This window comes from Lithobates pipiens, unplaced genomic scaffold (genome assembly GCF_037356315.1).
Source record: "Lithobates pipiens isolate NorthernLeopardFrog02 unplaced genomic scaffold, aLitPip1_a1.2 Scaffold_16, whole genome shotgun sequence".
Classification (NCBI taxonomy): domain Eukaryota; kingdom Metazoa; phylum Chordata; class Amphibia; order Anura; family Ranidae; genus Lithobates; species Lithobates pipiens.
In genome coordinates, this window is record NW_027507748.1 from 620766041 (window position 1) to 620789882 (window position 23842).

Genomic DNA, 23842 nt, shown 5'->3' on the forward strand with positions numbered 1-23842 from the left:
ACACAAGGGTTAAAATAGTTTATTGCACAGCTCCGGGGGTCTTCTTCCGTCTTCAGGGGTCTTCTCGCCGGACTCCTCCGCTATCTTCTGCTCTTTTGCTAGCTCTTTCACTAGTGGAGGAGCCCGGCTTTCTTCTTCACCGCCGCCCTCTTCTTCCGACTTCGGGGGTCTTGTCCCCCTCTTTGGTTCTTCTTGCCGGGCCACCGCGCCTTCTTCTAGCTCTGTTACAAGCGGTGGCCCGGTCTTTTGTCGCCTTCTTCTGTTCTTCTCTTCTGGAGATGTTGCCTCATCGCTGCCTCCGGTCACAATGGCAGGGACGCGCCGCGCGGTGACTTATATAGGGACATCCCGGATAATGTCCCCGCCCATTATGATGTCACAGTCCCAGAGGATGCTGTGACATCATATAAATCGCCGCACAACGCGTCCCTGTCATTGCGGCCGGAGAGAGCATCGAGTCAACATTTCAAGGAAGAAGAGGAGGCAGCGGCGACAAAAGACCGGGCCACCGCTAGTAAAAGAGCTGGAAGAAGAAAACGGAGGCCCGGCAAGAAGAACCGAAGACGGGGACAAGACCCCCGAAGTTGGAAGAAGAGGGTGGCGGTAAAGAAGAAAGCCAAGCTCCTCCGCTAGTGAAAGAGCTAGCAAAAGAGCAGAAGATAGCGGAGGAGTCTGGCGAGAAGACCCCCGAAAACGGAAGAAGACCCCCGGAGCTGTGCAATAAACTATTTTAACCCTTGTGTGTTGTGTTTTTATTTTTATTTTTTTTCACAGGTGAATGGGTAGGAGTACATTGTACCCCATACTCATTCACATAGGGTGGGGGGCCGGTATCCGGGGGGGCCCCTTATTAAAGGGGGCTCCCTGATTCCGATAAGCCCCCCGCCCGCAGACCCCAACAACCAACGGCCAGGGTTGTCAGGAAGAGGCCCTTGTCCTCATCAACATGGGGACAAGGTGCTTTGGGGTGGGAGGGCGCACGACCCCCACTTCCCCAAGGCACCCCCCATGTTGAGGGCACGCGGCCTGGTACAGCTCAGGAAGGGGGACGCTCGCACCTCCCCACCCCATTTTCTGTCCGGCCGGGTAGCGTGCTCGGATAAGGGTCTGATATGGACCCGGGGGGGGACCCCCACGCCGATTTTTTGGCGTAGGGGTTCCCCTTTAAGTCCATACCAGGTGACAGGGCCAGCGCCGCCTCCTTCGCTGGCTCGGCTACCTGGAGACGCACTCAAAATGAACAGACTTTTCTCCGGGCGGGAAAAGTCCGTTCATTTCAAAAGTACGGTGGACTGCCACACACACAGCCGGATTGTCCACCGAAATGCAAGTCCGGCGGACAGATTGGAGTGCAAAAATACTTTCTTAGTCCGCCGGACTTTTGGGTAAAGAAAGTTCGCCGGAGCCCACACACGGCGGGATTGTCCGCCGGACTTTTCCACCGGATTGTTTTGATTGTGTGTACGAGGCATTAGAGTGGCAAGTGCATCCTTGACTTTCTGCCATCAGGCATCAATATTACAGGTTTGGAAGGAGGCCACTTGATTGTTGAATTATGTGTTCACCAAATCTTAGAAGGTGCTAAAGTGGATTATTTGGGTGATATGTTGCGCTGTCATAAAATGCAATGCTTCTTCAATACAATGAAGACAGGGGGTATATCAGAAAAACATAAAGTCCTCCACAATATTCAAAATACATCAAATAATGTAGTGAAATGAGTATCCAGAAACCAGCAAAGGTACTTAAGTGAAGAGAAAATAGTGTCCTTCCAATGATTAAGGGCCGGTTCACACTGCGGGCGATGCGAGGCGACACGACTCGCCTCGCCGCAGTGTGACAAGTCGCCCCCGTTCTGTACAATGGAACCGTTCTGAGAGGAGCGACTCGAGTCGCTCCGACTCAGAAAAAAGGTTCCTGTACTACTTCTGGGCGACCTCGGGGCGACTTGCATTGACTTCTATACAGAAGTCATCTGCAAGTTGCCGCTGAGGTCGCGGCAGGTCGCGGCGAGGCAAGTCGGTGTCGCCTCGCCTGCAGTGTGAACCGGCCCTAACAGTTGCAACACCCCATGCTCCCTAAGGGATCGATAGGACAATTATATATTCTTACCAGATATGAAGACCTTTCAAGACCTCTATACACATTAGTGAGTAATAGGGATGAGCTCGATGTTTGAGTCGAACATTGGGTGTTCGCCCATTCGCTGAACAGCGGACATTATGGGGCGTTTGTGAGTTACTGTGTGTGTGTGTGTGTGTGTGTGTGTGTGTGTGTGTGTGTGTGTATATGTATATATATATATATATATAATTTTGTAAATATTTTATTATATCTTCTCATGTGACAACACTGAAGAAATTACACTTTGCTACAATGTAAAGTAGTGTATAGCTTGTATTACAATGTAAGTTTGCTGCCTCCTCAAAATTACTTAACACACAGCCATTAATGTCTAAACCGCTAGCATCCAAAGTGAGTACACCCCTAAGTGAATATGTCCAAATTGGGACCAATTAGCCATTTTCCCTCATTAGTGTCACAAGGTCTCAGGTGTGAATGGAGAGCAGGTGTGTTAAGTGTGATGTTCTGGCTCGCGCTCTCACTCTCTCATACTGGTCACTGGAAGTTCAACATGGCACCTCGTGGCAACGAACTCTCTGGAGATCTGAAAAAAATAATTGTTGCTCTACATAAAGATAGCCTAGGCTATAAGAAGATTGCCAAGACCCGGAAACAGAGCTGCAGCACGGGGCCAAGACCATACAGCGGTTTAACAGGACAGGTTCCACTCAGAACAGGCATCACCATGGTAAACCAAAAAGGTTGAGTGCATGTGCTCAGCGTCATATCCAGGGGTTGTCTTTGGGAAATGGACATATTAGTGTTGCCAGCAATGCTGCAGAGGTTGAAGGGGTGGGGGGGTGGGGGTCAGCCTGTCAGTGCTCAGACCATACGCCGCACACTGCATCAAATTGGTCTGCTCGTCTGTCATCCCTGAAGGAAGCTTCTTCTAATGATGATGCCCAAGAAAGCAAATAGTTTACTGAAGACAAGCAGACTAAGGACATGGATTACTGGAACCATGTCCTGTGGTCTGATGAAACCAAGATACACTTTTTTGTTTCAGATGGTGTCAATCGTGTGTGGCGCAACCAGGTGTGCAGTACAAAGACAAGTGTGTCTTGCCTATAGTCAAGAATGGTGGTGGGAGTGTCATGGTCTGGGGCTGCATAAGTTCTGCCGTCACTGGGGAGCTACAGTTTATTGAGGGGACCATGAATGCCAACATGTACTGTGACATACTGAATTAGAGCATTATCCCCTCCCTTCATAGACTGAGCCACAGGGCAATATTCCAACATTATGACCCAAACATACCTCCAAGACAACCACTGTCTTGCTAAAGAAGCTGAGAGTAAAGGTGATGGGCTGGCCAAGCATGCCTCCAGACCTAAACCCTATTGAGCATCTGTGGGGCAAGCTCAAACGGAAGGTGGAGGAGCGCAAGGTCACTGACATCCACCAGCTGCCTAATATTGTCATGGAGGAGTGGAAGAGGACTCCAGTGGCAACCTGTGAAACTCTGGTGAACGCCATGCCCAAGAGGGTTAAGGCAGTGCTGAAAAATAATGGTGGCCACGCAAAATGTTGACACTTTGGGCCAGATTTGGACATTTTCACTTTTTTTGCCAGCAATTTAGACATTAATGACTGTGTGTTGAGTTATTTTGAGGGGACAGCAAATTTACACTGTTATACAAGCTGTACACTCACTACTTTACATTGTCACAAAGTGTCATTTCATCAATGTTGTCACATGAGAAGATATAAAAAAATATTTACAAAAATGTGAGGGGTGTACTCACTTTTGTGAGATACTGTGTATGTATGTATATATATATATATATATATATATATATATATATATATATACTACATTTAGTATAGACTATATATTCAGTGTATACTCTCTCTTCAGTCAGTGCAGGCCATGTATTTGATATATATACAGTCTAGTATATACAGTATCCACAAAAGTGAGTACACCCCTCACATTTTTGTAAATATTTTATTATATCTTTTCATGTGACAATACGGAAGAAATGCCACTTAGCTACGATGTAAAGTAGTGAGTGTACAGCTTGTATAACAGTGTAAATTTGGTGCCCCCGCAAAATAACTTGACACATAGCCATTCATTTTTAAACCGCTGGCAACAAAAGTGAGTACACCCCTAAGTGAAAATGTCAACTTTGGGCCCAATTAGCCATTTCCCTCCCCGGTATCATGTGACAAGGACAAGTGTTACAAGGTCTCAGGTGTGAATGGGGAGCAGGTGTGTTAAATTTGGTGTTATCGCTCCCACTCTCTCATATTGGTCACTGGAAGTTCAATATGGCACCTCATGGCAAAGAACTCTGAGGATCTGAAAAAAATAATTGTTGCTCTACATAAAGATGGCCTAGGCGATAAGAAGAGTGCCAAGACCCTGAAACTGATCTGCAGCCAGGTGGCCATACAGCGGTTTAACAGGACAGGTTCCACTCAGAACAGGCCTCGCCATTATTGACCAAAAACGTTGAGTGTACATACTCAGCGTCATACCCAGCGGTTGTCTTTGGGAAATAGACGTATGAGTGCTGCCAGCATTGCTGCAGAGGTTGAAGGGGTGGGAGGTCAGCCTGTCGTTGCTCAGACCATGCCCTCCCTGCACACTGCATCAAATTGGTCTGCATGGCTGTCGTCCTAGAAGAAAGTCCCATGACACAATTACTTATAGATATATATATATATTATTTTTTTTAGCAGAGATCCTAGAGAATAAAATGGCGGTTGTTGCAATATTTTATGTCACTCTGTGCGCAGCGGTCTTTCAAATACAATTTTTTGGGGGAAAAAATATACTTTAACGAATTAATAAAAAACTAAACAGTAAAGTCAGCCCATTTTTTTGTATAATGTGAAAGATGATGTTATGGTGTGAGAATCATGATCTTTATTCTAAACAAAAAAAAATGTGTTTCTCATTTTGGCCACAATCGTGCAGCTCTACATACAAATGAGATACAATTAGAATCTAAATTGTGGTAATTAGGAGTTCTGCAGGGATAAAATCAAACTGAGAGTATCCTATTTAGTAACAGAAGAGGATGAGTGTCAGGTATGTGGAGAGCACACAGAAATAATCAATATAGATAAAATGTTTGCTGGCTCATGGATTTGACAGACTCCTTCAGGAATTAAAGATTATTATGCTACTAATTGGAATAGGAGTCTTTCTTTTTCATTGAACACATTTTTATGGATTGTGGTAAGAACCATGTATTGAGAGGCGTTAAAACTGAGCTCCAGAAAACCACTTAAAGCGGAGTTCCAGACTAAATTGAAACTAAGTCCTAATTAATTGAGCACCCCATTATCATGCTCCTCACAATGCAACACATTTGATTGATCACCTTGTGCTTCTTCTCCCTCCTGTCTCTGAACCTTGTACAATAGACTGCAAGAGGCTGATACCAAGTCAAATGAAGGTACATACACTACTTGCAGTCTAGAATACTTTTAAGGATGTGTTAGTTATTAAGCCCTTGTCTACCAAGGTACCACCTGGCTGCTGCCCACGTAGTTCCTGTGCTCTCCCATTTCCTCAGGGCAATAGTAAAATGTCTCAGCATAGAGAATAGGAGTTCAGGGAACATCTTTTTCCTGATTTACTCAACAACAAATGAACTCTGTAGTAATGAGGATTGCATTACGTCTAAGTTCAGAACTGTTACTCCTCATCTGTTGTGGCCAGGAAAGCTGCTAGTCACACACCTTCTTTGCTTGATTGGCTACAGTGGAGGCCAGGGATGGCATTGGGGTTCTAATAGGCTCCATTCACTCCTATGCAGTTTGCTTTTAAGCATTTCTGTAGTGCTTTTTTCTGTTTTAACAGCGATTTTACCTCAATTTTGACGTGTTTTTGCTGCAATTTGTGTTTTTTTTTTTTGTGGAGAGTTTGTTGTTGGGCAGATTAAAAACACAAATTGCGGTAAAAATGCACTGCATGTTTTTTTTTTTTTTTTGCAGCTTCTCCATTGAAGTCTATTGAACCAAAAAAGCAAAATAAAGCACTGTTTTGCATTTAAAAAAAAAGTCCCTGACCTGTTCCAAAAACTCAGAGGCACAAAAATGCATTGATGTGAATGTGTTCCATAGGAACACATGTTAAAAATAATGTCCCACAATTCTGCAAAACCATGAAAAAAACACATTGGTGTTAATGGAGCCTTACAGAGGACCTGGCATCTTCCCTTGTTATCACATAGCCCCCCTCCCATTTTGGTAGCAATAAAATTAAACAACAAGTGGCAATAAATTATAATAAAGCAAAATAAAAATAATAAAAAAGTAAAAGAGGCCCAGTTGCCCCCACAAATACCTAATTGCGAACATGTAGGGTCTGCACATGTATGTAAACATAAATTGTGTTGCACAAAGTGAGGCATCACTGCAAACATTGGAGCGAGAGCAATAATTCTGAGGTTTCAAGAGCTTTCATAGCATAGACAATGGACACTGCTATGGACAATTTTCAGTACCATGCGGGGTATAAGTATAATTTAAGTAAATTTGGATGGTCTCTACTTTGCTTCTTAATTCATCCACATGGATATTGTTTGATTAGGATGGAAATTGTGCCTGTATGATGATATCAAATCAGAGCTGTTTTAGTCTCTCATTGTCTGTATTAAGAATTTGAGTCTTTGTGCAAAGAGTGATGGGGTTTGTGAATGTAAAAAATGATCACATGTGGTTTCATATAGCACACCTATATTTAACATTTATTTCTATACTTGTTGCAACTTGCTTTTATGCATGTCCATTTGCCTGGAAGTAAATCTGCTAGAGTTTGGAGTCCCACACTGAGCAGTTAGGCTTCAAGGTTTCCCAGTCCACAGCATGTGATAATTTTCCTCACTAATGGCAGTAAAATGATCCTGAAAAAGAAGTGTTTAGAGAAGAACTGTCATTGCAGTGGATTATAGTGGTTAAGTTAAGTTAATAGACCTATTTTGTACAAAATTAACAGTAGTATCTGGATGTTACAATCCACCCCTTGTTTAACATTTTAAATTTACTTTTTTTTTTTTCTCTTTAAGAAAGTGCCCCCTGTGATACTGCTGCATGAGACCGTGGACAATGAAGGAGCATGGACTGTTCTTCCTGTCATTCCACAGTAAGTATCCAATGTAAATGCTGGTAACATTAAATTAACTTACCGTAATACTCTGTACTGTTATACCATACAGTAGCCATTGATGTACAGTTAGTTACCTGTAGATTTATCAACTCCAATTTGAAACTGTCTTCATGTGGGGCAAAATTAAGCTTAGGCTGCATTCACTGTAGGTGAGACATTTACAGTATTTACACTTATTTATTACCAAGTAACTATAGACCTATTAGTTTACCTTCTATAGTCAGTAAGATACTGGAGAGTTTAATAAAAGACCACAAAGTTGAGTTCTTGCTGGAAAAGAGTATTTTAACCACCTCAATACAGTGCACTTCCTGACCAGACCAATTTTCAGCTTTCAGCGCTTTCACAATTTGAAGGACAATTATTCAGTCATGCAACACTGTACCCATATGAAACTTGCGTCCTTTTTCCACACACATAGAGCTTTCTTTTAGTGGTATTTAATCACTAGTGGTTTTTTTATTTTTTGTGCTATAAATTTAAAAAAAAAAAAAAATTGTGAAAAAATGCCCTTTTCTTTGTTTCTGTCATAAAATTTTGCTAATTAGTAATTTTTCTTCATAAATTTTGGCCAAAATTTATACTGCTACATATCTTTGGTAAAAATAACCCACATTAGTGTATATTATTTGGTCTTTGTGAAAGTTATAGAGTCTACAAATTATGGTGCCAATCACTGAAAATTGATCACATCTGATCAGGCCTTCAGAACATCAGTTGTATCTAATTTCTTGAGACACTAACAAGTCAGGAAAGTACAAATGCCCCCCAAATGACCCCTTTTTAGACAGTAGACATTCCAAGGTATTAAGTAAGTAGCATGGTGAGTTTTTTTTAAGTTGTAATTTTTTTCCCCACAATTCTTTGCAAAATGAAGATTTTTTTTTTTTTATTATTATTATTTTTTTTTACAAAATTGTCATATCATCAGGTTATTTCTCACACACAGCATATGCATACAACAAATTACACCCCAAAATACATTCTGCTACTCTTCCCGAGTATGGCGATACCACATGTGAGACTTTTACACAGCCTGGCCACATACAGAGCACCAACATTGAAGTGGTACTTTCATACGTTCTACGAGCAAAAATTACACATCTCATTTCACAGCCACCTATTACATTTTTGAAAGCCCTGGAGTACCAGGACAATGGAATTGCCCATAAAATGACCCCATTTTGGAAAGCAAATACCCCAATGTATAATCTGTGAGGCATAATGAGTCTTTTGAACGGTTCATTTTTTTTCCAGAAGTTTTTGGAAAATGTGGAAAAAAATGAAAACACTTTTTTTTTTTTTTTTTTTTACACAAAGTTGTCAATTTATAAGATATACCCAAAACACATTCTGCCACTCCTCCCGAGTATGGCGATACCACATGTGCAGGACTTTTACACAGCCTGGCCACATACAGAAGCCGAACATTGAAGTAGTACCTTCAGGCATTCTAGGAGCATAAACGACACATCTCATTTCATTCCTACCCATCACACTTTTGAAGGTCCAGGAGCACCAGGACAGTGGAATTACCCACAAAATGACCCCATTTTGGAAAGCAAACACCCCCAGCGTATATTCTATGAGGTATGGGCTGCAAATAGGTACTCGGGTACTCTGATGGGCTGCAGATAGGTACTCTGATGAGCTGGTGACAGGTACTTGAGTACTCTGCTGGCCTGGTGACAGGTACTCGGGTACTTGATAGCCTTATGACAGGTTCTCTGATGGGCTGGTGACTGGTATTTGGGTACTCTGAAGGGTGGTGATAGGTACTCAGGTACTCATATGGACTGTGACAGGTACTCGGGTACTCAGATGAACTGTGGCAGGTATTCAGGTACTCAGATGAACTGGGACAGGTACTCGGGTACTCAGATGGACTGGGGCAGGTACTCGGGTACTCTGATGGGCTGTGACAGGTACTCTGATGGCCTGTTGACAGGTTCTCTGATGGCCTGGTGACTGGTATTTGGGTACTCTGAAGGGTGGTGATAGGTACTCAGGTACTCATATGGACTGTGACAGGTACTCGGGTACTCAGATGAACTGTGACAGGTATTCAGCTACTCAGATGAACTGGGACAGGTATTCAGATGAACTGTGACAGGTACTCGGGTACTCAGATGGACTGGGACAGGTACTTGGGTACTCTGATGGGCTGTGACAGGTACTTGGGTACTCTGATGGGCTGTGATAGGTACTCGGGTACTCTGATGGACTGTGACAGGTGCTCGGGTACTCTGATGGACTGTGACAGGTGCTCGGGTACTCTGATGGACTGTGACAGGTACTCGGGTACTCTGGTGGACTGTGACAGGTACTCGGGTACTCTGGTGGGCTGTGACAGGTACTCGGGTACTCTGGTGGGCTGTGACAGGTACTCGGGTACTCTGATGGGCTGTGACAGGTACTCGGGGTACTCTGATGGGCTGTGACAGGTACTCGGGTACTCTGATGGGCTGGGACAGGTACTCGGGTACTCTGATGGGCTGTGACAGGTACTCGGGTACTCTGATGGGCTGTGACAGGTACTCGGGTACTCTGATGGGCTGTGACAGGTACTCGGTACTTTGATGGGCTGTGACAAGTTCTTGGTTACTTTAATGGGCTGTGACAAGTACTTGGATACTTTAATGGGCTGTGACAGGTACTCGGGTACTTCTGATGGACTGTGACAGGTACTCGGATGGACTGTGACAGGTACTCAGATGGACTGGGAAAGGTACTCGGCTACTCAGATAGATAGACTGGGACAAGTACTCAGGTACTCTGATGGACTGTGACAGGTACTCGGGTACTCTGATGGGCTGTGAGAGGTACTCGGGTACTCTGATGGGCTGTGACGGGTACTCGGGTACTCTGATGGGCTGTGACGGGTACTCGGGTACTCTGATGGACTGTGACAGGTACTCGGGTACTCTGATGGACTGTGACAGGTACTCGGGTACTCTGATGGACTGTGACAGGTACTCGGGTACTCTGATGGACTGTGACAGGTACTCGGGTACTCTGATGGACTGTGACAGGTACTCGGATACTCTGATGGACTGTGACAGGTACTTGGGTACTCTGATGGACTGTGAGTGACAGGTACTATGATGGGTGGTGACAGGTCCTCTTTATTGGGAGGGGGGGGGGCAATCAGTGTGATTTGTGTGTACTGTAAGCGGTAACTAGATGTTACCGCAATCTCCTCACACACGATTTACGGTTTGTTTATATTTAGTGATCGGCTGTGAAAGGATCACAGCCAATCACGTGGGTAAACAGCCAGCCAATGGCTGTTTACCAACGTCGATGATGAGCAGTGTTCCTGGGAACACGCCACCACCGACGCGATCGTGCGCACGCACCGTGCACAGTGGGGTTGCAACCATCTGCGATCGGCCGTGACTTCATTGCGGCTGATCACGTGGTAAACAGCCATGCCCTATGGCTGTTCACCCCCCCCCCCCCTCAGTGGCGAGCGGTGTCCTTGTGACATGCCGCCACCGAAGGAACAGGGATGCGCGCGCACGATCGTGTGCATTCCCTGTTTAAACGGGAGGACGTCATATGACGGCCTCCCGCCACAATAGGTGCGTGCCTGGTCGTCATTTGACAGTTCCTCACACACAGATAATGTCTATGGCAAAGTCTACAGGCCTGGAATGCTCAGAAAACTGACTAAAAGGTCATATTCAGAGTAGTGGTTAATGATTCTTACTCTGAATGGTCTAAGGCTATTAGTGGTGTACCCCAAGGTTCAGTGTTTGGGTTCCGTACTTTGTAATATATTTATAAATTATACTGGATCTGGGATTAAAAGTGCCATTTGAGTCTTTGCAGATGACACCAAGCTATGCAGTGGAATAACATCCTTACAGGATGTCTCTGTTGTGGAAATTAACCGCTTCAGCCCCGGAAGATTTGGCTACTCAATGACCGGGCCATTTTTGCGATTTGACACTGTGTCACTTTAACTGACAATTGCGCAAACATGCGATGCTATACCCAAACAAGGTCCTTTTTTTCCCCACAAATAGAGCTTTCTTTTGGTGGTATTTGATCACCTCTGTGGTTTTTATTTTTTGCTCTATAAACAAAAGGAGAGTGTAAAAACACAATATACTACTTTATTTTTTGCTATAATAAATATCCCACATTTTTTATGAAAAAAAAAAAAAAAAAAAACTAATTGTTTCCTCAGTGTAAGCAGATAAGTATTCTTCTACACATTTTTGGTAAAAAAAAAATGCAATAGACCTATATTGATTGGTTTGCGCAAAAGTTAGGGGATTTATGGCATTTTTATTATTATGATTAATTATTTTTTTAACTAGTTATGGCGGCAAGCTGCGATTTTTATTGGGATTGCGACATTATGGCAGACACATTTATGAAACCATTGACAATTATACAGCGATCAGTGCTATAAAAATGCACTGCTTACTGTGTAAATGTCAGGGAAAGGGTTAATACTAGGGGGCAATCAAGGGGTTAAATGTATTCCCTATGTGTGTTTCTAACTGTGGGGGGATGGGACTGTCTAGGAGGAGAGAGAGATTGGTGTTCATACATAGTATGAACACACAAACTCTCTCCTCACCCCTGAAAGAATCGGGATCTGTGTGTTTACACACACAGATCCCGATTTGTGCTCTGTCACAAGCAATCACAGTAGCCCGGCAGTCATCAAGCCCACTGGGCACTCGCATCGGGTCAGGCTCGTGCAGCGGGCTCACTCCTCCGGTAGTATGCGCGCCCCTAGTGGCCAAAAGCGAAACAACATAAGGTAACGTAGTTTCGCCCAGCCGTGCCATTCTGCTGCAGTAAAACTGCGGCGGGTCAGCAAGAGGACCTTGAACAGGCATAACAAAGGAGACTTGGTGACTATACAGTTCAGCCAATTAAGCCCAGGCATTGCTTCAAACAGTAGGTGTTATAGAAAACGTAACCAAGGAAAACACATGTGTATATTCAAAAAGAACAATGACTACGGGAGTGTCTGGGCATGCCTGTGCAAACCAGTGTGTACAATTTCCCACCCTTTGTACTTGAAAACTGTGCTCTACAGTTTAACAGAGAAACCCACATGTAGTGAGACTGGCACCTAAGAAATCATGAATGCTGTTTCGACCAAGCTCGCGCACACATTCCTGCTTCTACCATTGGCGCAAATCCTTATTTTGCATTGTTCAGAGCACAATGCATAGCCAGATTATATTACCATTCTTATGGACAGGAGGCTATCTGCAGGGACACGCGCATGCTGACTCCACGTGGTGATCAGACACATAGAAAGAGACAACTGTATATCCTTCTGCAAAGGCAGATTGGTATCAAACCGATAATATCTTCACAGAATGAACACATCACCTCCAAATGAACAAGTCTGCGCATAACGCAGGGGCCCTCTCTGACAAATAGGGATGAGTTTCGTGTTCGAGTCGAACATACGTTCGACTCGAACATCGGCTGTTCGCCCGTTTGGCGAATTCCGAACGTTATGGGCCATGTGGCGCTAACGGCCCACAATGCACTGTGATGGTGCAGTGCATTGCTGGCTCATGATTGGCCAAGCATGCACTGTGACCCCACATGTTTGGCCAATCATAGCGCCGGCAGCGAGGAGAGCCATGATTGGCCACAGGCAGGATGCCTGTGGCCAATCATAGCTCAGGCTGTGTAGTACACGCCCCACACTGTATAAGGCCGCCAGTGCGGTGGCCTTGTGTAGTGTGTTGGCGTCTGTAGCAGTTAGTGGGTGTTCTGTGTACCTTCAACACAGTATACACGATCGTTATTGGCCGATTTTTCGTTCTTGCTCTTCTGTAGTGGTTGTTGTCTGCGTGCCCTGACCGCAGTATACACCTCTATATTCACCTATATAGCTAGCGATATATCTATCTTTTATAATAGAGCTTTCAGTCAGTGTTAGGAGATTATGCGTGCTGTCTGCGTGCTCTGAACGCAGTATACACCGCTATATACACCTATATAGCTAACTATCTTGCTCGTTTTAAATAGACCTTTCAGTCGGTGTTAGGAGATTATGCGTGCTGTGAACGCAGTATACACTGCTATATCCACCTATATAGCTAACTACCTTGCTCGTTTTAAATAGAGCTTTCAGTCAGTGTTGGGAGATTATGCATGCTGTCTGCATGCTGTGAACGCAGTATACACCGCTATATCCACCTATATAGCTAACTATCTTGCTCGTTTTAAATAGAGCTTGCAGTCAGTTGTAGGAGATTGAGCTACACTTTAAAAATGTACCAGTTGAAAATTACAAACAGATTCAACTTAACACAACAAACCTACACAGTCCCTGTCTTGTTTGCACCGCCTGTATACTGCTGTTCTGAGTATATAGGGCCTGGGGGCCACACGCATTTCCTTTTTTTAATATGGGTACGGGGTTCCCCTTAATATGCGTACAAGACCCAAAGGGGCTGGTAATGGGCAGGGAGTGCTACCCATGCCATTTTTCTCCATGATTTTCAACCATATTGCAGGAACCAGATATAACATTAAAACCGCAAGCAGTTTTAAATGACGTTATTTCCGTTAAATGTCATTTTGTGCAGGGACTGTTCTAAACACGGGAAACACGTGGCACTTCACAGGCATACTACAGACACCCCACAGGCACCATATTTAAAGGAATATTTCACTTTTTTCCCACTTTAATCGTCATTAAAATCAGTGCTCCCGCCAAAACGGCCGTTTTTAAAACTTTTTTTTGCATTGACCCATGTCCCCTGAGGCAGGAGCCAGGTCCCCAAACCCTTTTTAGGACAGTATCTTGCATATTAGCTGTTAAAATTAGCACTTTTAATTTCGAACGTTTGAGTCCCATAGACTTCAATGGGGTTCTAAAGTTCGTATGAATTTTGGGTCCGTTCGAATGTTCTGGTGCGAACCAAACCGGTGGGGTGTTCGGCTCATCCCTAGCTAGGGCACTGAGTTGAATTCCCTGGGGTCACTGCACTGCCCTTTGTACAGTACATCCAAACATAATATTAAAAAGAATATCCTGTTAAAGAGGAAGTAAACCCTGATGGGTTTACTTCCTCTTTCATTCCCTGCAAAGGTAAAGCATAATGGACTACTATGCATCGCATAGTAGTCCATTATGTGTCACTTACCTGACACAGGAGCCAGCGACGTCACAGCTGTCCCCTGTAGTTCCGAGCGTCCATCTTCTTGGTGGGTCTCGCTGCTCCGGCGCTGTGATTCGCCAGAGCAGTGATGACGTCGCTCCCGCGCATGCACACGGGAGCCGACACTAGCAGCATATCGCTGCAATCTGCGGCTTACCCATTGCGCCTGCGCGCCGCTGTCTACGCGGTGGTTGTCTTCAGGTAAATATCTCCTAAACCGTATAGGTTTAGGAGCTATTTCTTGGACCTACAGGTAAGCCTTAATCTAGGCTTACCTGTAGGTCAAAGTGGTTTGTAAGGGTTTACAACCACTTTAAAAGATAAAAACAAAAAACAGCTACTGTTAAAACCCAGTGAGAGACACAAGATTAAAATAAATTAAAGATATGTGGTATATTTGCACCTGACTGGACACTGGCAAATAGAAAAACCACTGAGACCAGTCCACTATAACCCCACCCCTAAATGTCATGCCCATGTTTTGCTAGTGTCCTAGGAGGTCTGCATTATAACCTCTGCATGACCTGTAGGTAATGTGTCAGCAGCAAAGCAACATTTTTATAGCAGTGGGCGCAACCGCTACTGTAGGGATTCACCAATATAGATGTCGCCAATAGGGTTATCAGCGTTTTGCCGGTAGAAAAAAAAAAGCTGATAATGGCATGCTGCGTTCCATTGACTTCAGTGCAAAATTGCGTCCCGCTGACCTCAATGCAAAATTGCATCCTATTGACTTCAATGCAAAAAGGCCCCCTATTGACTACAATGCAAAATCATGGCCCATTGACTTCAATGCAAAAACACCAGCCCCATTAATTCAATTTTAAAAGTAATTTAAAAAAATGATTTGTTTTGGTTTTTGGCAAAGTTGATCCTGAATTTTTGGTTTCAGCACCGGAATTTTCATTTTGGTGCACCACTACTCTACTGTCCACCTATGATACAAATATGCTGGCAATTGGTATCTCCACTGTAAGCTCTGCATTGGGCACTTTCCAGACCTTTGTTATCTGGTCAGTTCTTACATGCAGGAGGTGCATTCTCTGGAGTACACTACATTGCAAGTGTTTAGTGGAAAAACAGCAAGTATTAATTCCATAGGGATAAGATCCTATGGCATTACGTCAAGTCCTTTTAGAACCCTCTGATGCCACCCTGGAGAACAAAATATCTCCCAGTCCACTTTAATGAGCGGTGTCAGGTCCTTGTCTGTTGGCAAAATGGGGAGATGTTTAGATATGTTTTTAACTGAATTAAACTCCCGCGAATATGTTGTGACAGAAGTAATAGGTTTAACAGAATTAGCTCCTTTCACTTTGTTTCTTTTCTTGTGTGACTGCTTTAAGAGAGAGGTTCTATCTCTATCCCTAGCAATATTTACATCTCTATCAATGTCATTTTGTTTACATTTGTGTGACAGAAATCTGGAAGTTACTATACTGCATTCATTAGAGAAACTGTGAGGTGTAGAACAATTACGTTTAGCTCTGCATTCTCCCACTGGGATTGACCGAATTGTATGTGCCGATTGGCAGCTGATCACCAGAAGAAGGGAATTTAGGCACACGTTTTAAGGTAGGTTCTAGTTTTAACAAACCCTGTAGAGCTACAGCCTTCTAGAGTAATATCTAGGAAATGGATACTGTTTTGATGGTGATCAGAACTGAACTCAAGATTAAGGGAATTATTATTGGCATAGATAACAAAAGATGTTAGTGGGCAGACCTTACCATATAAGGAGTAGGTTGTCTATATAACGACCCTACCATATGATGTGGTCCCTGAAGGGATTAAGGTGGGAGAAGAGAAACGTCTCCTCCCACCATCCCATATAAAGATTTGCTAGAAAGGCCGAAAACTTGTCTCCCGTGGGAGCTCCTTTTCATTGCAGATAAACATTATCGAAAATGAAAAAATTATGTTTGAACAAAAAATCCACCGTTAGAACAATTAACTCTTTTAATTCCATGCTATATGAACTTTAATGATATAAGTGAAATTTAAGTGTTTCTAATGCTGGTTCATGAGGGATATAGGAGTACAAGGATTTGATATCCATTACAATCCAACTGAATGTATCCAGCTATACTATATTTTGTGTGCTAGCTAGAACCACTGTAGTATATTTTATATAGCCTGGTAACCTAACAACAAGAGGCTATAATTATTGATCAACCCAGTGGCCCAGCCTTTCAAAAAGAGAGCCAATGCCTGCAACTATAGGTCTTCCATGAATTGATGCAGTGTTCTTTTGCAATTTTGGCAATGGTGAAAGAGCAGGACCACTGGGTTGTCAACAAAAAGATATTCAAGCATTTTTTATGTCAGAACTCCCATATCTTGTCCTGTGTCTAAGAGATGAGACAGCTGTGATTCAAATTCAGAGGTAGGGTTATTCATCAATATTCAATATGTTGACATATTGATTTGGCGTAAAGCCTCAATTTTATAAGCCTCAGAGTTTAAAACCAATACTGTTCCACCCTTATCGGCTTGTCTGATCACTAAATTGGCTCATGAAATTAAAGTTTTGTATTGCTACCCTTTCTGATTTTGCTAAATTGATATGAGAAAAATTAGATTTTTTTTTCTACCTTGTCTTAAGTTTGACAAAATCTTGCTCCACTGGTGTCTGAAACTTCTCTACAGCTGCACTTTGTGTATGTACAAGGTAAAAATTATTTGTTACTAGTTTACACATTTACTGTCCTCAATACCATATATTCCACCTACTGATTCTGACTGCAAACTTTCCAGAGTTGACCATATAACCAGGTCCTGGAAGTCAAATGGATTAGAAATAAATAATGTGCCATTCTGGGGTGATACAGGCTGAAGCTTGGTGGACTTAGACTGAGTGTGGAAATGTTTCCTTAAAGCAGAATTCCACACATTTAAAAACCAGCAGCTACAATAAAAATGTAGCTGCTGACTTTTAATAATCAGACACTTACCTGTCCCATGGTCCACCACTTTTCTCCCCCTCCTCTCCGCGGCGCCGGCATTCTAACTGTGGACGTACAGGTAGTGGCTTCACAAGGGGGAGAAGTGATCTTCCTTCAGGTGCCATGACACCAGGGGAGGAAGTAGAGCAGAGTGCCTCTAAAAACAGGGTACCCATCCCCCCCAAAAAAATGACATGCCAAATGTGGGGGTCACCAACACTTAAAGCGGAAGTTCAATTTTTGGGTGGAACTCTGCTTTAATACCGTATTGCGGAAAAACCGATTAACCGAGTAAAGTTCTAAAAGTGTCAAAATGCAACATAGGAGAAAAAGAAAGACCTTTCGATAGGAGAGACAGTTACAAGCTTTGTCTTTTGCTGGCTCCATCCTCTTTGTTTTGTTTTTCTTTTCCTTTGATTTGTTTTTTGACACTGGGCAGTTTTTTGAAGAGGAGGATGAAGCCCTACGACCCATATCTTTAGAGAATACAGATGATATAGAGCTACGAGATGTAACAGACGATCCTCCATCCATAGTGTCTGAGATTTCCGATTGTGAGTCTGATTGCTCCGGTCAGCTGAAATTCAGATGCCTCTGTGTCTTGTTTCTATGGCATCTTTTGTTTCCGAGGATTGATTAAGGTCTGTCTGACCGTTTGCGTGTATAGATCAAGCCACTTTGGTAATCTGGTAAGTCTCTCAAAAACTTTTGTCTTTTGCTATCTATTAAACACTTCAGCCCCGGAAGATATTACCCCCTTCCTGACCAGAGGACTTTTTACACTGCGTCACTTTAACTGACAATTACACAGTCATGCTGTACCCAAACTAAATTTGCGTCTTTTTTTCCCACAAATAGAGCTTTCTTCTGGTGGTATTTGATCACCTCTGCGGTTTTTCTTTTTTGCGCTATAAACAAAAAAAGAGTGACAATTTTGAAAAACAAACAATATTTTTTACTTTTTGCTATAATAAATATCCCCAATTAAAAAAAAAAAAAAAAGTCTTCATCAGTTTAGGCCAATATATATTCTTCATATTTTTGGTGAAATAATCACACACACACATGTGACAGATATATTGGACACCTTTGACACATTTTTGGGACTGGTCACTGGTAGGGAAGGAGGTAACACTAGGGGGCGATCGAGGGGTTAAATGTGTGTTCCCTCAGCATGTTCTAACTGGTGATGTGACTGACTGGGAGAAGACATATCATTGTTCCTACTTAGTAGGGACAAGTGATATGTCTCCTCTCCCCTGACAGAACAGGAATTTGTGTGTTTACGCATACAAATCCCTTTGCTGGCTCTCATGCATGCGATCACCCTCATATGGGGTTTCCCCCAGGAGAGCCATTGTGCCAGAGTATATCTGCATGAGCCAGTGTGTGTGTGTGTGTATATATATATATATATATACACATCAAAAAATAAGATAATGTAGTCCACTCCCACCAATCAAGTGATGTCATTAATTGGAATAAATGAGAAACATTAGAGCAATTATGGTGGATCCTACTCAGCTGATAAAGGTCAATCTAACATATTTAACAATGTTAAACACCAACATTCAGGCAATAAGTAAACTTTTGTCTTTTATGGGTTAGAAAAGGTTAGAAATCCACCCCGGGGCAGAGATTTACACAGCAGGCTTCTCAAACAAGAAGTCTGGTGGATTTTTAATCTCCATGCTAAAATACCACTGGGTAATGAACTTTAGATAAGATGTAAACCTTTTCCTTCGGTAGAAACATATTTTCGCTATTTTATATCTTAAAATATATATTGGCTTTTGTATATATTCCAAATTTACCATGTCACTTTTTCTTTAGATCCATTTTTTTATCCAGTATATTTAAAGAAAAAGATGATATGGGTTGCACTTACTGGGAATTACAGACCTACAGCAGTGTTTATCGTTTAGTCCAATTAATGACCTCATTTGATTGGTGGAAGTGGACTACATTATCTTTTTATTTGCTGTGTGTATGTGTATATATATATATATATGTATATATATATATATATATATATATATATATATGTTGCATTTGTTACTTTTTGATAATGCTGTGAACAATGCTAGAACGCGTCAGTAGTCATTTTAACCTGGTCATGACTTAATAGAGATTACAGATGTAATTTCCCGTAGCGCCGGCTCTTTCGTTTCCTCATCTGTTCATTTTTTTTCTTTTGAAAATTGACCTATGAAAATAATGAGAGCATGATGGTATGTTAACTGCTGACTATGGTGATTGCTCAACTAAATCTTAATTTTACATAACAGATATGTTCTGTTGAAGAACCAGTGATAAGTGTTGCTATTTTTCCCATCAATTCAGCGCCATACCTCTGTGGCCAATGCTGACCTCTCTAGCTGCAGGTACTGTGGGGCAATTGATCCTCAAAGTAAAAGCATGCTTGAATATCTATAGCTTGACCACAGTTACAATTTAGGACCATATAGTGAGAAACTGGCATATTGCTTCCTATTTGGGGGAGATTTCCCCCTTCCTTCTGTGGGCAGAATGGAGCAGATGTCCTTCCAAATCGGAACACACACAATGATTAAAGCACTTTTTCCCTCTAGCAGGGTAATAAAGGGTTTAAAACTCTATCAAGTGTTTATTGCTGTCCCCATTAGGAGATGTCCTGTCTCAGTGACTACTATATAGACAGAAAGTGAGCAGGAATCTCCTAAATATAGACACAGACAGTATTAGAAACTTGGTTGACTTTTTGTCAACCTAAAATGTTTTTTACTGAAGATCTAGCTTATACTTTTGGCCACAAAGTCAAGACGTAAGGTGCAAGTAGAGGGTTTAGATGCGAGAGTCAATGCCATCAGCCAAGGGGAAATCTAGAGAAGAAAGCCTAGTTGTCGGATTTCCTTGGTGTCATTTCTCTAAAGTATACCATGACTGCTTAGCACAGCTGTCTTTTTGACCTCTAGAGCTGGCTTTAGTCTCTACCAATTATTTCCATAGAATGTATATTTTCTCCCAGTTGGTAGCGAGTTTCCATTAGCTTGTACAAAGTGAGGTATCATTTAAAAATACATTTATTATTCGAAAATGAATTCCTAACTGAAATAAATTGATTTAATTTATATCTGCCTATATGTTCACTTTATAATATGGCAGACATATATTCCCTTATAGATACAAATAATGAACTTTTTATAGATATAGGAATTCTAGCAATACATTTCTGACTTTCCTGACCTTCACCGTTGTTTAGACCCTTTGCAAAAATATTTTCAGAAGAATCATTATAAAGATATATTTTCAGTTTATCTTGTTCTGTCATGGTCTAGAAAAGTAACTCAATCCATGACTTGTTCATTAAGTTTGTTAAAATTGGACTTTATGCACAGATTACATTAAATGAAGCTGGGAGAAAGAATCCAAAATCAGGACCTACTAATTGGCTGTCAGTAGATGCCTTCCCGGCTCCATACTCCATCAATTACTGTCAGAGCATTTTATGTCAATGACACTCTATTTTTTAACTTGTATTTTTATTAAACTTTTTAAAAACCGCCATCAAGATCACATCCTAATGTAGTAGACAAAGACATTCTATGAAGTAATAATTTTCAGATAAGAATAAAGAAAAATAATATTTTTAAAAGTTTAAAAAGTGAACTTACTGTAGTCAGGAAAAGTAGGTTAGCGACAAATGGCATAAATTGCAATACTCTTTTTTTACATCTACATGTGCTGGATATATCCAAAAACAAAAGAGCCTAAATAAGTAGCGAAGTTATTAAATATATAAAATCCAAATATCTAAGTAAAATGTGCCAAAAAGTGCCAGTGCCTGAATTAAATTGCAATCTGTGACTCCCACTTCTGGACCACCCACTGTGTATATACATCACTACTTTGACTAGCTGCCATAACCCCGGTATTGTTTTACATGGTAAAAGTGATTCCAGCAGGGGATTCACCACAAAATGACTTTTATGGGTGGTGTGTCATTTTCGCTCATTTCCGCTGCTTACCGGAGAGATTTGCAGCGGCGGAAACAATCCGATCTGGTGTAGTGATGGGCAGGAAGCTGATTGAGGGCAAGATGGCCCCCCACTTGAGGCCATGCCCTTATAGGACTGGAGCGACGGCAAACGTCACTTCTGTCCTCCGGCCTTAAAGGGCCCATTTTTTTTTAAATGTGTAAAAATAAAATAACTTTTTTTTGTTATTGCTTTTAAGTGTAAATGTGAGATCTGAGGTCTTCTTGACCCTAGAGCTCACGTTAAAGAGGCACTGTCCTGCTTATTTCTATTACAAGGGAGTTTTACTTTCCTTGTAATAGGAATAAAAGTGATTTAAAAAAAATAATAACTAAAGGGACAGTGTAAAAATAAAAAGTTAAGTAAATAAGGAAAAAAAATTAAGCTTCCTGTCCCTCTGAGCTTGCACGCAGAAGTGAACACATACACAAGTCATGCCCACATATGTAAACCACACATGTGAGGTACCACCGTAATTGTTAGAGCAAGAGAAAACATTCTAGCACTAGATTTCCTCTGTTATTGTTACCTGTAACCTGTAAAAAAAAAAAGTAAAACGGCGCCTATGTATCGTAGTTTGTCGCCATTCCACAAGTGTGCGCAATTTTAAAGCAAGACAAGTTGGCTATCAATTTACTCAGTTTAAAATCATCTTTCACATTATACAAAAAAATACACTTTCCTGTTCTTATTTTTTTTTTTTTCAAAAAAGTGTATTTTTTCCAAAAAAATTGCGTTCGCAAATGCGATGTGACTTATAGTATTGCAACGATCTCCATTTTATCCTCTAGGGTCTCTGCTAAATATATATATATATATATATATATATATATATATACCCGTATATACTCGAGTATAGGCCGACCCGAATATAAGCCGAGGCCCCCAATTTACCCCCAAAAAAACTGGCAAACTTATTGACTCGTGTATAAGCCGAGGGTAAGACATGCCTGTCCATCCCTGTGTGTGTGTCGGTCCATCCCTGTGTGTCCGTCCATCCCTGTGTGTCCGTCCATCCCTGTGTGTCCGTCCATCCATCCCTGTGTGTGTGTGTGTCCATCCATCCATCCATCCCTGTGTGTGTGTGTCTCCATCCATCCATCCATCCATCCCTGTGTGTGTGTGTCTCCATCCATCCATCCATCCATCCCTGTGTGTGTGTGTATCCATCAGTGTGTGTGTGTGTGTGTGTGTGTGTGTGTGTGTGTGTGTGTCCAGCCTACCTGTGTCCCGAGCCTTTGTCCCGAGCCTCCGTCCCGTGCCTTGCCTCCGTGCCTCGCCGCCGTGCCTTGCCTCCGTCCCGTCCCGTCCCGTCCCGTGCCGTGCCTTGCCTTGCCTCCGTCCCGTGCCCTCTTCGTCGGCGCCTCGGCGGCCATTGTAAAATTCAAAAGCTGCGCCGCCGCCTTCGCCTGTGATAGGCGGAACACTGAATTTCCCAGCAGCCTGTGTTCCGCCTATCACGTACATCGTATCATCCTCGTCCGTAGTACGAGGATGATACGATGTCCGTGATAGGCGGAACACAGGCTGCTGGGAAATTCAGTGTTCCGCCTATCACAGGCGAAGGCGGAGCCGGAGGCGCGGCTTTTGAATTATAGAATGGCCGCTGTCTGTCTGCTCGACACGCTGATCGAGCGGGCAGACAGCGATGACTCGAGTATAAGCCGAGGGGGGCACTTTCAGCCTCAAAAAAGAGGCTGAAAATCTCGGCTTATACTCGAGTATATACGGTATATATATATATATATATATATATATATATATATATAATGTTTGGGTGTTCTAAGTAATTTTCTAGAAAAAAAATACTGATTTTAACTTGTAAACAACAAATGTCGGGAATAGGCTTGGCCCATTCAAACAAGAAAGTCTGTAGTGATAAACAAGTGCAAATTTTTCATCGCAAAATTGATTGGTGTATAGCTCAATCACATCCTCTAATCGATGGCAGTGCTCTTTAAGTGACAGTGCAGTGCTATTCCACTTCAGTTCACTCCATGTGCGCTGTGCCCCAGCACAATTGGTCCAGACTCACCACCTCTCTGCTTTATAGACATGCTGAGCTCCAAGCAGTCTGTGTAAAAAGAATCCACATTAAAATGATACTAAAGTCTTGTTTTTTTCCCCCTTTAAAAATAATAAACTTGTTATACTTACCTGCTCTGTTGCAGTGGATTTGCATAGAGCAGCCCGAATCCGCCTCTTCTCAGGTCCCTCTTCTGTGATCCAGGCTTCTCTCTCCTGTTCAGTGACCCCACAGCAAGCAGCTTGCTATGGGGTTACCTGAGCTCAGTCACAGCTCCCTGTGTCCATTCAGAAACGGAGCCCCATCCCTGATTGGCTAGCTAACTTTGACAGCAGTGGGAGCCAATGGCTCCACTGTTGTGTCTCAGCGAAGCAGGATGGAAAATCTCAGATAGCGGAGACACTCATGGACATCGCTGGACAGAGAGGGGTCTCAGGTAAGTATTGGGGGGC

At 42.5% G+C, this 23842-nt stretch overlaps 1 protein-coding gene across 1 annotated transcript in view; it reads left to right on the forward strand.

Moving 5' to 3' along the window:
* B3GLCT (beta 3-glucosyltransferase) overlaps positions 1-23842 on the forward strand; it is an 886903-nt gene that overhangs the window by 482433 nt on the left and 380628 nt on the right. The window contains exon 5 of the mRNA XM_077484097.1: positions 7149-7225. Coding sequence (XP_077340223.1) covers positions 7149-7225 — 77 coding nt within the window. The remainder of the gene's footprint in view (positions 1-7148; positions 7226-23842) is intronic.